At 40.8% G+C, this 17538-nt stretch overlaps 1 protein-coding gene across 4 annotated transcripts in view; it reads left to right on the forward strand.

Moving 5' to 3' along the window:
* The window catches only part of LOC111973054 (WD repeat-containing protein 48), a 17791-nt gene extending 2184 nt beyond the window's left edge, over positions 1-15607 (forward strand). The window contains exons 2-19 of one of the 4 annotated variants that reach the window (XM_024000208.2): positions 5748-5888; positions 6308-6386; positions 8331-8413; positions 8719-8848; positions 9943-10031; positions 10553-10675; positions 10914-11138; positions 11669-11743; positions 11957-12059; positions 12666-12763; positions 12900-13007; positions 13117-13213; positions 13335-13427; positions 13730-13835; positions 14055-14142; positions 14509-14585; positions 14760-14955; positions 15209-15607. In XM_024000208.2, coding sequence (XP_023855976.1) covers positions 5748-5888; positions 6308-6386; positions 8331-8413; positions 8719-8848; positions 9943-10031; positions 10553-10675; positions 10914-11138; positions 11669-11743; positions 11957-12059; positions 12666-12763; positions 12900-13007; positions 13117-13213; positions 13335-13427; positions 13730-13835; positions 14055-14142; positions 14509-14585; positions 14760-14955; positions 15209-15304 — 2007 coding nt within the window. In that variant the 3' untranslated portion in view covers positions 15305-15607. The remainder of the gene's footprint in view (positions 1-5747; positions 5889-6307; positions 6387-8330; positions 8414-8718; positions 8849-9942; positions 10032-10552; positions 10676-10913; positions 11139-11668; positions 11744-11956; positions 12060-12665; positions 12764-12899; positions 13008-13116; positions 13214-13334; positions 13428-13729; positions 13836-14054; positions 14143-14508; positions 14586-14759; positions 14956-15208) is intronic. The other 3 variants (XM_024000210.2, XM_024000209.2, XM_024000212.2) reach the window with 3 other exon arrangements.
* Positions 15608-17538: the final 1931 nt, after the last annotated feature.

The raw sequence follows: 17538 nt of genomic DNA on the forward strand, positions 1-17538 counted from the left end.
TGCTTTTCTGATGTATCAAATACTTATGTCATGCAATAAAATGCAAATTAATTACTTAAAAATCATACAATGTGATTTTCTGGATTTTTGTTTTATATTCCGTCTATCACAGTTGAAGTGTACCTATGATAAAAATTACAGACCTCTACATGCTTTGTAAGTAGGAAAACCTGCAAAATCATCAGTGTATCAAATACTTGTTCTCCCCACTGTATATTACATAAGTATTCAACCCCCTGAGTCAATACATGTTAGAATCACCTTTGGCAGTGATTACAGCTGTGAGTCTTTCTGGGTAAGTCTTTAAGAGTTTTACACACCTGGATTGTACAATATTTGCCCGTTATTTATTTTTTTACTCTTCGAGCTCTGTCAAGTTGGTTGCTTTGTCAAGTCGATTTATGTCAAAACTGTAACTAGGCAACTCAGGAACATTCAATGTTGTCTTGGTAAGCAACTTCAGTGTATATTTGGCTTTGTTTTAGGTTATTGTCCAGCTGAAAGGTGAATTTAACTCCCAGTGTCTGAAAACCAGACTGAACCAGGTTTTCCTCTAGGATTGTGTCTATTCATTTTCTATCCTGAAAAACTCACCAGTCCAATACATTACCAYTGTTTACAAGCCATTTATGACACTTGATTAGTTTCAGTTTTAACACGGATTAGTTTCCGTGTTAGTGAGCATTTCTCCTTTGCCAAGATAATCCATCCACATGACAGGTGTGGCATATCAAGAAGCTGATTAAACAGCATGATCATTTCTCAGGTGCACCTTGTGCTGGAGACCATAAAAGGCCACTCTAAAATGTGCAGTTTTGTCACAACACAATGCCACAGATGTCTCAAGTTCTGAGGGAGTGTGCAATTGGCATGCTGACTGCAGGAATGTCAAACAGAGCAGTTGCCAGATAATTGAATGTTAATTTATCTACCGTAAGCCACCTCCAACATTGTTTTAGAGAGTTTGCAGTATGTCAACTGGCCTCAACTGCAGACCATGTGTAACCACGCCAGCCCAGGACCTCCAAATCAAATTTTATTGGTCACATACACATGGTTAGCAGATGTTAATGCGAGTGTAGCGAAATGCTTGTGCTTCTCGTTCCAACAGTGCAGTAATATCTAACAATTCCCCAACAACTACCTAATACACACAAATCTAAAGGGGTGAATGAGAATATGTACATATAAGTATATGGATGAGCGATGGGTGAGCGGCATAGGCAAGGTGCAGTAGATGGTATAAAATACAGTATATACAGTTGAAGTCGGAAGTTTACATACACTTAGGTTGCAGTCATTAAAACTTGTTTTTCCACCACTCCACAAATGTCTTGTTAACAAACTATAGTTTTGGCAAGTCGGTTAGGACATCTACTTTGTGCATTACACAAATAATTTTTCCAACAATTGTTTACAGACAGATTATTTCACTTATAATTCACCGTATCACAATTCCAGTGGGTCAGAAGTTTACATACACTAAGTTGACTGTGCCTTTAAACAGCTTGGAAAATTCCAGAAAATGATGTCATGGCTTTAGAAGCTTCTGATAGGCTAATTGACATCATTTGAGTCCATTGGAGGTGTACCTGTGGATGTGTTTCAAGGCCTTCACAAGTCTGGTTCATCCTTGAGAGCAATTTCCAAACGCCTGAAGGTACCACATTCATCTGAACAAACAATAGTACGCAAGTATTAACACCATGGGACCACGCAGCCATCATAGCACTCAGGAAGGAGACGCATTCTGTCTCCTAGAGATGAACGTACTTTGTTGTGAAAAGTGCAAATCAGTCCCAGAACAACAGCAAAGGACATTGTGAAGATGCTGGAGGAAACGGGTACAAAAGTATCTATATCCACAGTGAAACGAGTCCTATATTGACATAACCTGAAAGGCCGCTTAGCAAGGAAGAAGCCACTGCTCCAAAACCGCCATTAAAAAAGCCAGACTACGGTTTGCAACTGCACATGGGGACAAAGATTGTACTTTTTGGAGAAATGTCCTCTGGTCTGATGAAACAAAAATAGAACTGTTTGGCCATAATGACCATTGTTATGTTTGGAGGAAAAAGGGGGATGCTTGCAAGCTGAAGAACACCATCCCAACCGTGAGGCACGGTGGTGGCAGCATCATGTTGTGGGGGTGCTTTGCTGCAGAAGGGACTGGTGCACTTCACAAATTAGATGTTATCACGAGAAAGGAAAATGATGTGGATACATTGAAGCAACATCAGTCAGGAAGTTAAAACTTTGTCGCAAATGGGTCTTTGTCGCAATGACCCGAAGCATACTGCCAAAGTTGTGGCAAAATGGCTTAAGGACAGCAAAGTCAAGGTATTGGAGTGGCCATCACAAAGTCCTGACCTCAATCCTATAGAAAATGTGGGGGCAGAACTGAAAAAGTGTCTGCGTGCAAGGAGGCCTACAAACCTGACTCAGTTACACCAGCTCTGTCAGGAAGAATGTGCCAAAATTAACCCACTTAATGTGGGAAGGTTGTGGAAGGCTCCACGAAAACGTTTGACCCGTTAAACAATGTATAGGCAATGCTACCAAATACTAATTGAGTATGTAAAGTTTTGACCCACTGGGAATGTGATGAAAGAAATAAAAGCTGAAATAAATTATCTATTATTCTAACATGTCACATTCTTAATAAAGGTGTGATCCTAACTGACTTAAGACGGGGAATTTTTACGAGGATTAAATGTCAGGAATTGTGAATAACTCAGTTTAAATGTATTTGGCTAAGGTGTATGTAAACTTCCGACTTCAACGGTACATGTGATATGAGTAATGTAAGATATGTAAACATTATTAAAGTGACATTATTTAAAGTGACTAGTGATCCATTTATTAAAGTGTCCAGTGATTGGGTCTCAATGTAGACAGCAGCCTCTGAGTTAGTGATGGCTATTTAACAGTCTGATGGCCTTGAGATAGAAGCTGTTTTTCTATCTCGGTCCCAGCTTTGATGCTTCTGTACTGACCTCTCCTTCTGGATGGTAGCAGTGTGAACAGGCAGTTGCTCGGGTGGTTGGTTTCCTTAATGATCTTTTTGGCCTTCCTGTGACATCAGGTGCTGTAGGTGTCATGGAGGGCAGGTAGTTTGCCCCCGGTGATACGTTGTGCAGACCGCACCACCCTCTGGATAGCCTTGCGGTTGAGGGTGGTGCAGTTGTCGTACCAGGCTGTGATCTGTAAAATTTGTCATGGTTTTGGGTGACGGGCTAAATTTCTTCAGCCTCCTGAGGTCGAAGAGGCGCTGTTGCGCCTTCTTCACAACACTGTCTGTGTGGGTGGACCATTTCAGTTTGTCTGTGATGTGTACGCCGAGGAACTTTAAGCTTTCCACCTTCTCCACTGCTGTCCCTTCGATGTGGATATGGGGGTGGTCCACATCCGGCTTCTTCACCTGCTCGATCGTCTGAGACCAGCCACTCGTGCATACCCAGTTTCATCAGCTGTCCAACTGAAGAATTTCTGAAACGTTCTCGGGGAAGCTTATCTGTGTGCTCGTCGTCCTCACCAGGTTCTTGACCTGACTGCAGTTCAGTGTCGTAACCTTCGATGGCCACTGTCACGCTGGAGAAGTGTGCTCTTCACGGATTAATCCAGGTTTCAACTGTACCGGGCAGATTGCAAACTGCGTGTATAGCATCGTGTGAGCGAGCGGTTTGCTGATGTGAACAGAGTGCAGAGAGTGCCCCATGGTGGGGTTATGGTATGGGCAGGCATAAGCTACGAACACAATTGCATTTTATCGATGGCAATTTGAATGCACAGTGATACCGTGACGAGATCCTGAGGCCCATTGTCTGGCCATTCATCCACCACCATCACCTCATGTTTCAGCATGATAATGCACGGCCCCATGTCACAAGGATGTATACTAGAGGTCGACCGATTTATGAGTTTTCAATACCGATACTGATTAATCGGACAATTTAAAAAATATATATATTTGTAATAATGACAATTACAACAATACTGAATGAACACTTATTTTAACTTTATATAATACATAAATAAAATCTCTTTAGTCTCAAATAAATAATGAAACATGCTCAATTTGGTTTAAATAATGCAAAAACACAGTGTTGGAGAAGAAAGTAAAAGTGCAATATGTGCCATGTAAAAAAGCTAATGTTTAAGTTCCTTGCTCAGAATATATGAAAGCTGGTTGTTCAATATTCCCAGTTAAGAAGTTTTAGGTTGTAGTTATAGGAATTATGATGCGTCGACTATTTCTCTATACCATTTGTATTTCATATACCTTTGACTATTGGATGTTCTAATAGACACTTTAGTATTGCCAGTCTAATCTCAGGAGTTGATAGGCTTGAAGTCATAAACATCGCTGTGAAGCAAGCATTGCTAAGAGCTGCTGGGAAACGCAGGAAAGTTTGAATGAATGCTTACGAGCCTGCTGCCGCCTACCACCGCTCAGTCAGACTGCTATATCAAATCATAGACGTAATTATAATATAGTAAACACACAGAAATACGAGCCTTTGGTCATTAATATGGTCAAATCTGTAAACTATCATTTCAAAAACAAAAAGTTTATTCTTTCAGTGAAATACGGTACTGTTCCGTATTTTATCGAACTGGTGGCAACCCTAAGTCTAAATATTGCTGTTACATTGCACAACCTTCAATGTTATGTCATAATTATGTACAATTCTGGCAAATTAGTTCGCAACGAGCCACCCAAACTGTTGCATATACCCTGACTCTGTGCAATGAACGCAAGAGAAGTGACACAATTTCCCTAGTTAATATTGCCTTCTAACATGAATTTCTTTTAACTAAGTATGCAGGTTTAAAAAATATATACTTCTGTGTATTGATTTTAAGAAAGGCATTGATGTTTATGGTTAGGTACATTGGTGCAACGATTGTGCATTTGTTAAATCATCACCCGTTTGGCGAAGTAGGCTGTGATTCGATGATAAATTGACAGGCACCGCATTGATTATATGCAACGCAGGACAAGCTAGTTAACCTAGTAATATCATCAACTATGTGTAGTTAACTAGTGATTATGTGAAGATAGTTTTTTTAATAAGAAGTTTAATGCTAGCTAGCAACTTACATTGGCTCCTTGCTGCACTCGCGTAACAGGTGGTCAGCCTGTCATGCAGTTTCCTCGTGGAATGCAATGTAATCTGCCATAGTCGGCATCCAAAAATGGCAATTACCGATTGTTATTAAAACTTGAAATCGGCACTAATTAATCGGCCATGCCGATTAATCAGTCGACCTCTAATGTATCGCCAGACATGCCACCCATTGAGCATATTTGGGATGGTCTGGATCAACGTGTACGACAGCGTGTTCCAATTCCCGCCGATATCCATAGACTTCTCACAGCCATTGAAGAGGAGTGGGACAACATTCCACAGGCCACAATCAACAGCCTGAGCAACTCTATGCGAAGGAGATGTGTCGCGGCCCAAACCGATCAATGAGGCTAATGGAGGTCACGCCAGATACTGACTGGTTTTCTGATCCACGTCACTACCTTTTTTAAGGTATCCGTGACCAACCGATGCATGTTTTCCCAGTCATGTGAAATCCATAGATTAGGGCCTAATGAATTTATTTAAATTGACTCATTTCCTTATATGAAATGTAACTCAGTAAAATCAATGTCAAGGATTCACCAGAAACAATCCCAATCCATCTTCATTTTGTTATGTGGTTCAAATTGCACTCATATCCAATTCTCTGTGCAGGTATCCTATGTGATTAGGGATGAGGTGGAGAAGTATAACCGCAATGGGGTGAACGCCCTGCAGCTCGACCCGGCCTTGAACCGCCTCTTCACAGCTGGCCGAGACTCCATCATTAGGATATGGAGCGTCAACCAGCACAAGGTAACCTGTCCGTCACCTACACACTTAATCTGGCAGGATGCCATCCTATCTTGACCCTTTGAACCCTTTCACTCTAGGTCACACTGTGATAGTTTCCGCTAAATAACACAGCCATAAAGTCAAAATGTGTTGATTGCTTGCATCCTATCACTTTTTCTCCCCCAGCTGTATTGGAGGAGAGACTCCAAGGTCCTGCCCCTCTGACTTTCTTCTCCAATATGGGGGAGATGTGAGGTGTCAAGTAAAGAAACATTGAGAAAGAGCTGATATGTCAGATGTATAGATGTACAGACCAATATCCATGGCCAATGTTCGAATGAAAAGCGCCAAGCTTTTTGTTGTGCTGTTATTGTAATTGATTGTCATAGAATACTTGCATAAACCCACTGATATTGCAGCATAAGTCTTATTTATTGCAGCAGGACCCGTACATTGCATCGATGGAACACCACACGGACTGGGTCAATGACATCGTCCTCTGTTGCAATGGGAAGACATGTGAGTCAGTGTGACTTGTTAAGCCAGAGTTTTAAGTTCTCTGAGAACAGAGCCCTACCCGTCAGAATGGATAGCCTATATTTTTTATTATTAAAGAATGATCACTGAAACACAACTACATTTTAGGACATATCCATCACATGCAAATTGGCAAAACCGTTTTATGGATATTTGCTTCTACGGTGCCTACAGAATGGATTCACACCCCTTGACTTTCCACATTTCCTTTGTTACAAAGTGGGATTTAAATGGATCTAATTGTCATTTTTTGTTAACGATCTACACAAAATACTCTGTCAAAGTAGAAGAAGAAAATCTATAATATATTTTTGATTAAAAGTATTCAACCTCCTGAGTCAATACATGTTAGAATCACCTTTGGTAGCGATTACAGCTGTCTTTCTGGGTAAGTCTCTTAAGAGCATTGCAAATGTTGCTATGAATTTAACTCTCAAGTTGGTTGTGGATCATTCCTAGTCAGCCATTTTCAAGTTTTGCCGTAGATGTTCAAGCCAATTTGACGTAAACTGTAACTAGGCCACTCAGGAACATTCAATGTTGTCTTGGTAAGCAGCTCTAGTGTATATTTAGCCTTGAGTTTTAGGTTATTGTCCTGCTAAACGGTGGATTTGTCTCCCAGTGTCTGTTGGAAAGCAGACTGAACCAGGTTTTCCTCTAGGACTTTGCCTATGCAAAGTCCTTATCCTAAGAAACTCCCTAGTCCTTGCCGATGACAAGTATACCCATAACATGAACAAAATATAAACGCAACATGTGTTGGTCCCATGTTTCATGAAGTAAAATAAAAGATCCCCCAAATTTTCCATCAGCACAAAAAGCTTATTTCTCTAAAAATGTTGTGCACAAATTTGTTAACATCCCTGTCAAGAAAATCCATCCAGGTGTGGCATATCAAGAAGCTGATTAAACTTCATACTCATTGCACAGGTGGTGCACCTTGTGCTGGGGGCAATAAAAGGCAACTCTAAAATGTTTTGTCACACAACACAATGCCACAGATGTCTCAAGTTTTGAGGGAGCTTGCAATTGGCATGCTGACTGCAGAAATGTCCACCAGAGCTGTTGCCAGATAATTTAATGTTTATCTACCATAAGCCGCCTCCAACATCGTTTTAGAGAATTTGGCAGTATGTCCAACCAGCCTCACAAACGCAGACCATGTGTAACCACGCTAGCCCAGGACCTCCACATCTAACTTCTTCACCTGTGGGATTGTCTGAGACCAGCCACCCGGGCAGCTGATTTAACTGAGGAGTATTTCTGTCTGAAATAAAGCCCTTTTTGTGAGGATAAACTCATTCTGATTGGCTCGGCCTGGCTCCCCAGTGGTTGACCTTGCACCATCCAAAGTGTCATTTATAACTTCACCACGATCAAAGGGATATTCAATGTCTGCTCTTTTTTTTTTACCCATCTACCAATAGGTGCCCTTTGCGAGGCATTGGAAAACCTCACTGGTGTGTGTAGTTGAATCTGTGTTTGAAATTCACTGCTTGACTGAGGGTCCCACATAATTATGTGTGGGGTACAGCGATGGGGTAGCCATTCAAAAATCCTAAAGTTATTTAGGCTTGCCAAAATAGAGGTTGAATACTTATTGACTCAAGACATTCCAACTTGTATTTTTATTTAATTTCTGAGAACATAATTCCACTTTGAGATGATGGGGTATTGTGTGTAGATCAGTGACACAAAATCTAAATTTCATCCATTTCAAATTCAGGTTGTAACACAACAAAATGTGAAAGCCAGGTGGTGTGAATACTTTCTGAAGGCCCTGTATATATTTGGAATGTTTTGCAGTCTGGTACAGTTATGCCTGCAAGCCATTTTTATAAATAAATTGTCATCTTGTCGCTTTTTAAAGCCATATTACCTTTTCCTATTGTTCCTGTGTCTGAATAATCTCACTCTGTATTCCAGTGATATCTGCTTCCTCAGACACCACAGTGAAAGTCTGGAATGCACATAAGGGATTCTGCATGTCCACATTGCGAACACACAAGGTAAGCAATACCATACTGTATACTGATAGCTCCAAAATACCACACCTCTTATCCCATTTCAAGTGTCATCACAAAGGCCTGAATGCTATACTGAGATAAGTACCCATAACTTCAGTGTTCACACATCTTCGTTTGAGATCAATGCATATTTAAAGCGAAAGTTACGATGCAACTTTATTTCTCTACAGCTGCATTAGATTTAGCATGCACATTTCAAGATATGTGCTTTAGCCTAATTGGAACCAAAATCTAATTTTAAAAGCACTGAGACTTTGAATCAAAACGCTATGGTTTTGTCTGTACAGGACTATGTCAAAGCCTTAGCCTATGCCAAGGACAAGGAGTTGGTGGCCTCAGCTGGGCTGGACAGACAGATCTTCCTATGGGACGTCAACACACTAACAGCACTGACTGCCTCCAATAACACCGTCACCAGTGAGTATGCTCTCTCATCTGGATCACGTTCATTCAGCACCAAACTGAAAAAAAGGACTAACCGGGGGAGGGATTACCTGGGCTCCAATAAGAAATGCTAATTTTTTTTTCCTCTTGCAAAATGTTTTCAAATGTTTTCTATTGCATGCCTTAATGAACATATCTCAGCTACCATGTCATAGGCACACCCTGGACTGAGTATTTTAAATGTTCACTGGACTACTTGGAATATACTGTACAGATATAGATAGATGTACTGTATATCTGGAGGCATCGCTCGTTGAAGACGATATCTGTGTTCGAATGCTCATACTAACCTCACTAACCTACTATTTGTGACGTAAATTGAGTATGTAGTAGGCTTATTGGTCATAATATGGATATAGTTAGTATGCCAAAAGTTTCCAGATGTCGTACTAAATTCACCGAAATACGAAGTATACAAGCAGTAGACACACTTTCTGTGCATAATGCAGTTCTTCAGAAATGGGCGGGTCTTCACAACATTTTCAGATTTGAAGATGCAGCCGAAGTCCGACGAGAGCGGATACAAATTAATTGCTTTAACTAATTATGACAAATGTTAAGAAAATGTTGAGCAATGTAATAAAGTACTGCCTTTTCAAATAACTTACGTTACACCTTAAGTTGGCTGACAATTTGTTAGCCACACTAGCCTTACAAACAGCATATCATAACAGCAGTTGCTTGTATGTACCGTTATGTTAGCTAGCTACCTAAAGGTAGTTGGCTACTAATACATCAAACTTGCCAGTATATTAACTATATACTATCTAACTACCCAACGTTTATTGACTTGATTATTCACGTCATTCTTAGCTAAGTGGTATAGTCGTTGTGCGGTCTCAATGGACATTGTTAATGAAGTTGTAAGATGTCTAGCTAGTATATACGCATTAAGTATGTAGTATACAGTATGTTAGTATGGGTATTCGAACACAGCTAATGTCCTCAAGTACACATCAATTTGAATGATGGGTATCTTTACCGGTCTTTTAAGTGCCACTGACTAACCAGAAGTCTGTTGAGTCAGACCTGAGTGTTGTAACTATGCTGTTGTTATCTTCTCCCAGCCTCCTCACTGAGTGGGAACAAAGACTCCATCTACAGTCTGGCTATGAATCAGATGGGCACCGTCATTGTGTCAGGGTCCACTGAAAAGGTGGGTTCTTAAATCACATTTCTATTGATATATTCTTAATGTTTCCAGTGGTGTGATGACATTTGGTATAATACTTCCAGCTAACTGAAGCTGATTTATTTTACTGCCATTTTCTAAAGTGAGATGTGTTTTAAAGGTTCAAAGCAGCCATTTTATCTCAATATCAAATAATTTATGAGTAACACTTAAGTACCTTACTGTGATTGTTCAATTAAAATGGTCAAAAATTAAACAAAAATAGGTTCTTAGCGAAGAGCAATTTCTGGGAGTGGTCTGAGTGGGGAGGGGAAAACTAGCTGTTATTGGCTGAGAGGTTTGGAACTCTCTTTCTCATTGGTCTATTAACRAAATTACTGCCAGTTTTTGTTGGTGGCACACACCATGAACGAGTGTGCCACCAACAAAAATGTAAACCTCTGCGTGTAAGAGTGCCACCAACAAAAACCTTAACATATGTTTTTTAATTTTTTGGTTTGGCTATTCGAAATTAACTATGTTTTTTTCCCATATACCTCATAAAGAGTGAATGTGTCCTTTTAAAGGTACTGAGAGTTTGGGATCCTCGAACCTGTGCCAAACTGATGAAGTTGAAAGGCCACACAGACAACGTCAAATCATTACTGCTAAACAGGGATGGCACTCAGGTAAGGATGGCCCTTAAAAATCTAATCTTGTCGCTCACCTTTAAAAATGTCAGCCACTGGTACTCTTTTGTGGAAGCCTTATTTTTCATACAGGAACAAAGGACTACATTTGGGGAAAAAATACAATTTGGAGGATTTCTGGAATCAGCAGGGAATAAACTGCGAGGGAAGCCTCCAACCTGAAATTTTCAACTGGGATTTCGCCTTCCTAATGTTACAGCTCTCTTTTCCCGCCCAGTGTCTCTCGGGCAGCTCAGACGGGACCATCCGGTTGTGGTCGCTGGGGCAGCAGCGGTGCATCGCCACCTACCGGGTGCACGATGAGGGCGTATGGGCCCTACAGGTCAACGAGGCCTTCACACATGTCTACTCTGGTGGCCGCGACCGCAAGATCTACTGCACCGACTTGAGGAACCCAGAGCTCCGTATGCTCGTCTGTGAGGAGAAGGCCCCCGTCCTCAAGGTGAGAGGGGTGTGGTTACTGGGATACTCTGAGCAGAGGACATGCTGGGAAATGCAGTTGTAGATATTAGGCCTGGATGTTTATTCGACTGAAGTATTTTGAGCCATATACAGTCCAGTCATAATGATACAATGTTTTTTCTTGTCTCAGCCTTAAAGGCCCAGTGCAGTCAAAAATGTGTATTTTCCTGTGTTTTATATATATTTACACACTATGAGGTTGGAATAATACTGTGCAATTGTGAAAGTGATGATAATGCCCTTTTAGTGTAAGAGATGTTTGAAAATACCACCTGAAATTTCTGCCTGTTTTGGTGGGATGGAGTTTTGGCCTGCCTGGTGACATCACCAAAATTCTTGCTTAAGAAATTGCTCTTTGCTAAGAAGCTATTTTTATTTATTTTTTACAGTTTTCATTTAAAACAAACATAGTAAGGTACTAAATTGTTACCAAGAAATGATTTGAAATTGAGCTAAAACCGTCTGCATTGGACCTTTAAGTGAAGGCTGCTCTGTGTCTCCCTGGTTCAGATGGAGCTGGACCGCTCAGCTGACCCCCCCACGGCCCTCTGGGTCTCCACCACCAAGTCCACCGTCAACAAATGGGTAAGTATCATAGCTGGAGTGGAACAACAGGGGTTTTATATGAGTAATTGATATGTTAATATTACATGGAAGTAGAATTATACTGGATATAACACAGTAGAAACAAAGAATTCCGTATAGCCTGTGTGTCTCTTCTAAGAGAACCTTGTGTCTGTATACTTTTAATGCAATGTTCACTCCCTGATTTATGTTTCCTGTCATGATTCATTGCAGTCTCTGAAGGGCATTCACAATTTCCGAGCATCTGGAGATTACGACAACGACTGCACTACTCCCCTGACGCCTCTCTGCACACAGCCCGAGCAGGTTGTTAAAGGTAAACATTTAACTTCGTAAGTCTCTCAGTCTTTGTATTGCAAATTCTGGTATTTAGAATATGATAGATATTGTACACTGAGTGTACAAAACATTATGAACACATGCTCTTTCCATGACAGACTGACCCGGTGAATCCAGGTGAAAGCTGTGATCCCTAATTGACTTGTTTAATCCACTTCAGTCAGTGTAGGGGAGGAGACAGGTTAAAGAAGGACTTTTAAGCCTTGAAGCAATTGAGACATAGATTGTCTATGTCTGCCATTCAGAGGGTGAATGGGCAAGACAAAAGATTTCATTTTTGTAGCAAGAACTGCAACGCTGCTGGGTTTTTCACGCTCAACCGTTTCCCGTGTGTATCAAGAATGGTCCACAACCCAAAGGACATCATCCAACTTGACACAACTGTGGGAAGCATTGGGGTCAACATGGGCCAGCATCCCTGTGGAATGCATTTGACACCTTGTAGAGTCCATGCCCCGACGAATTGAGGCTATTCTGAGGGCAAACGGGGGGGTGCAATTCAATATTAGGAAGGTGTTCTTAATGTTTTGTACACTGTACGTTCTAGGCATAAATGGGTGTTGTGTGTATTTCTGTCCACTAGGCGGAGCCAGCATTATTCAATGCCACATTCTGAACGACAAGAGACATATACTAACCAAAGATACCAACAACAACGTTGCATACTGGGATATTTTAAAGGTGCGTGCCCATTGCCTTCTGTGTTTTACATTTGGGTCTCTCTGCCATCTTTCGTCTCTCTGCCATCTTTCATCTCTCTGCCATCTCTCCATCGTTTGCCATATCGTTTGATTGAATACCTCTTGTCCTCATTCAGGCATGTAAAGGGGAAGACCTGGGAAAGATGGAGTTTGACGAAGAGATTAAAAAGAGGTTTAAAATGGTGTATGTGCCAAACTGGTTCTCTGTGGATCTTAAGACTGGGGTAAGATGATCCTGCTTCTTTTTTTTTACATTGTAAAGCTTTGGACAGTAATATCAATAGGTAGGACAGTGATTTGCCTTCATTTTAATGCACAAATTCCGTTGAGTAGATGTTGACCATCACGCTGGATGAGAGTGACTGCTTTGCTGCGTGGGTGTCGGCCAAGGATGCAGGCTTCTCCAGTCCTGATGGGGCTGATCCCAAATGTGAGCGCTTTTTTAAATAAAATGTACTGCCTTGCAAGATCAAGTGGACTTTTTACCCACACAAAGTGAATATGGTCCCATATGCGCAGTACCGTCCGTATAGAGTGGTCTTCTCTTCTAGTGAACCTGGGTGGACTGCTGCTGCAGGCCTTACTGGAGTATTGGCCCCGGACACACGTCAACCCTATGGATGAAGAAACCGAGATGAACCATGGTGCGCTGTTACACACACACACACACACGCACTTGCAAAAAAGGCATTTCACTGTACTTGTGCACCTGACATTAACACTTGAAAAACACACTTACACATACTACTGTAATAATATGTATATAATAATAATATAAAGTATAATACAGGCAGCCTTTGATATTCTTCTGACATTATTGAGTTGAATTAAATCTCAGTGATAGTGTATGTTCTGATTGTGTGTGTGTGTGTGTGTGTGTGTGTGTGTGTGTGTGTGTGTGTGTGTGTGTGTGTGTGTGTGTCTTCGTCTTCGTCTTTGTCTTCAGTGAACGGGGAGCATGAGAGCAGGATACAGAAAGGTAACGGCTACTTCCATGTTCCCCCTCACACGCCAGTCATCTTTGGAGAGGCAGGGGGAAGGACCTTGTTCAGGTAAAATACACAGCATTAGAGTACATGAAATATGAACATTTTCCATCCATGCTGCTGAAGTCTGTGCTAAACCGCCCTGTCATAGTCAGACATGGTTGGAAATAGTACTGGTTTTCGCTGAAATACTGTACCTAAGCGGCGCTCAATCAAGCTTTTTCCGGTGTAATGGAATAGTCCCAGAAGTGCAAACCCCACCCACCCGGCCCTTTCTTTCTCCAGGTTGTTGTGTCGAGACTCAGGTGGTGAAACTGAGTCCATGTTGCTCAACGAGACCGTGCCACAGTGGGTCATCGACATCACCGTGGATGTGAGCTCTCGACTTATTATTAATGATAAATATAATACATGTACAGTCCCAGTCAAAAGTTTGGACACACCTACTCATTCAAGGGTTTTTCTTTATTTTTACTATTTTCTACATTGTACAATAATAGTGAAGACCTCAAAACTATGAAATAACACATACGGAATTATGTAGTAACCAAAAAAGTGTTAAACAAATCAAAATATATTTGAAATTCTTCAAAGTAGCCACCCATTGCCTTGATGACAGCTTTGCACACACCTCCGTGACTGGTACTGTATATATATCTTCTAACATTACAGTATTATAGCTAATTGTGTAGTGTTGATACAATATGGTTCTCATGTATGATTCTTCCCTGTGATTTAGAAAAATATGCCCAAATTCAACAAAATCCCATTCTACCTCCAGCCTCATTCTTCCTCTGGTGCAAAAACCTTAAAGAAGTAAGTACAACATTTTAAACCGACAATCTGTTTTTCTGTTCCTATTATTGTTCTTTGTTCATCCTTCCCTGCAAAACACATTTTCCTAATGGTATCATTTCACTTGAACTATTTATCTCACCTATCAATGTTCTAAGCTTGCAGTTATGTTCCAACGTTGTGGTTCTTCCGTAGGGACCGTCTGTCGGCCAGCGACATGCTCCAGGTGAGGAAGGTGATGGAGCACGTATACGAGAAGATCATCAACCTGGACAACGAGTCTCAGACGGGGGCCTCGGGGAACAACGACAAGCCCAGCGAGCAGCAGAAGGAGGAGGAGGACGTGGCCGTGCTGGCCGAGGAGAAGATTGAGCTGCTCTGTCAGGATCAGGTACTGTATAGCTTACTGTACAAAAACCCTACCTCTTCAAAGAGTATCTTAAACAATCCCTCCCTTTTCTAGCTCTCACTTTGCTGATAGCTACTTTGTTGAGGGAAAGTGTACTTACTATGCCTGTGATATGTAGTTGTCCCACCTAGCTATTTTCAGATGAATACACTTACTGTAAGTCCACTCTGGATAAGAGCGTCTGCTAAATGACTAAAATGTATTAATATATGTTCCCACTTTTCATTGTCTGTAGGTATTGGATCCCAACATGGACCTGCGGACGGTCAAGCATTTTATCTGGAAGAGCGGCGGAGACCTAACCCTTCACTATCGGCAGAAGTCCACGTGAGGTCACCGGTGTCATCTTGTGCTATCCTGACCACCACCTCCTTCCTCTGGCACCAAACATGGACTGTTCAAACTCATCCAACCAGATCCATGTGTTAGTAACACAAACCTGTGCTCAACGACTCCTTGTTAGAGCCTATAACCTCTCAGAAAGCATTTGTTTGGTCCGTAGCCAGAGTGTCACACAATAATCACTGTTCTTCAATCAGCCAGAACACACAAGGAGAAAGGAGGGTAACTATTGTTACTGTGTACAGTGAATGGACTGAAGACATTTCCAGGGCATTTTAAGGTTCTTTGTCATTTAGGTTTTATTTTATGACGTTTCCTTGCCTCTTAATTTTTTTCTCCCTTTTTTGTAAGTAAGATTTTTATTGACATGCCCATCTTCCGAGAGAGAAGGCGTGACAACCAGCTTGAGAAAGTCACTATGCTTGGGGGTTCACTTTGTGACATGAGTATGTTTTAGTTTTTGTTGGGGTCTCCACCCCATACATTCCTAGAACATGCTTGTTTCCGACCACCCATCACCACCCTTCATCCTCGTCCATGGTTAGGAAAGGGTTTATTGAGGAACATTTTCTGGATAGTCAGGCGACCATTCAAACCAATCAAAGACATGACAATGTTTATTGTATGGCTTGTGTGATATTCCTCCATTACCTCAGTTTGGCAACTGACTGATGTATTGAAAGCTGCTGTGCGAAGCTTCTCTCACCAAATGGACACATACAAGTACACATTCCCCATACTATCTCTTTAGCGAACACTGTTATTAAATTACTGAAACTATCTTTCTTTTTGTAAATAGACTGTCATATTTTATAGGCAACTTGGCACAAGTTGTACTTCTGATCATCAGGAACATTATATTTCCTTTTTTTTAGCAAAACCTATATTATTTTCAAAAGGGTGCTTTCTCATGTAAATAAATAAATAAATCATTAAAATCACAAATGTCAAGAAGCAACAGGTATGTACAATTTAAAGGACCCACTGAATCAGGATGTTTATAGGCTACTGTACTGTATTTGAGAGCAAAGCTAAATGGTTGTCATTGGCATTACCCATGACAGTCTGCTGCTAAATCGGCCTATATCCATTATACACTGACAAAGGTTATGGGGGGATATTCGTGAGGAAAGTGGAGGGATTCCCAAAACGTTTATTTTTATTTTTATGCCAACGAAATGAAGACTGCTCTCAAACTCCAACAATGTGAATTTCACAGTGTTATAGCAAATGTATTATAATAAAGAATTTATTTGGTTTTAATCCTAAAGAAACTTTGGTTGTTGAATAATCTCTACATTAAAAAAAGCTACTAAAGAATTATATGCCTCTGTATCCACAATCGCTTATCGAAGTGCTGATTGTAATTTAATATATGTTGTGGGTGCATAAGCGCTTAATAAATTAGGCAACATGACAATGAGAATAACATGCTTTTGAATTTCAGAGGAAGATGAATTGCATTGATCAGAGACTTAAGATCAGAAATCACATTGCCGAATTCCAGTACACAAAAGGCTACCACTTGCAATGTGGAATATGATATTTGTCATGGAATACAAATGCTGCTGGAAGCAGGAGTGCAGTTGTCATGGTCTGAGCTCTGTCAACTGTGGGTCTGTACATCTGCAAGTATGTGTAAATGCTCAACTATACAGTATGTGTATATATAAGACATTTCTTGCAATTGTATAGTCATCCCTGAAGCTCTCTTGATCTATATCTCCAGATTGTTTCCAGGGAGCCCATCAGGGATCAACTAGAATCAGCCGTGGGACGATTTATTTCTTGAACGGATGGTCAGGGGACCTGAACATAATTACAAATAATTTGTAGACTGCAAATTGACAGCAAGAAGCTGTCAAGCAAACAGATATAATATTTGAAATTGGGGCCACGGCAGCCAATTGGGGAACCCTGCATGGTTAGATCTGACCACCAATTATTTATATATACACTAGATGACAAACGGGGAGCTGTTTTGAAGCCAACGTGGCTCCATCTTGGCACTCCCCCATCAATGTAGAAAATATTTTGGAAGCTATAGAAATGCATTTTTTAACATCTACATTTGTTTTTGCCATGTTTATTCTATTACAGATAACTTAATAGGCTTGGGCGGTATACTGTATACCAGGGGTATTTGGAAAAAGCCACAGGAAGGTTGTTCTATACTTTAAATACCATCAAAACTTAATTTTGAAGTTTTTCAATAAATGTGAA

Source organism: Salvelinus sp. IW2-2015, linkage group LG14 (genome assembly GCF_002910315.2).
Source record: "Salvelinus sp. IW2-2015 linkage group LG14, ASM291031v2, whole genome shotgun sequence".
Taxonomy (NCBI): domain Eukaryota; kingdom Metazoa; phylum Chordata; class Actinopteri; order Salmoniformes; family Salmonidae; genus Salvelinus; species Salvelinus sp. IW2-2015.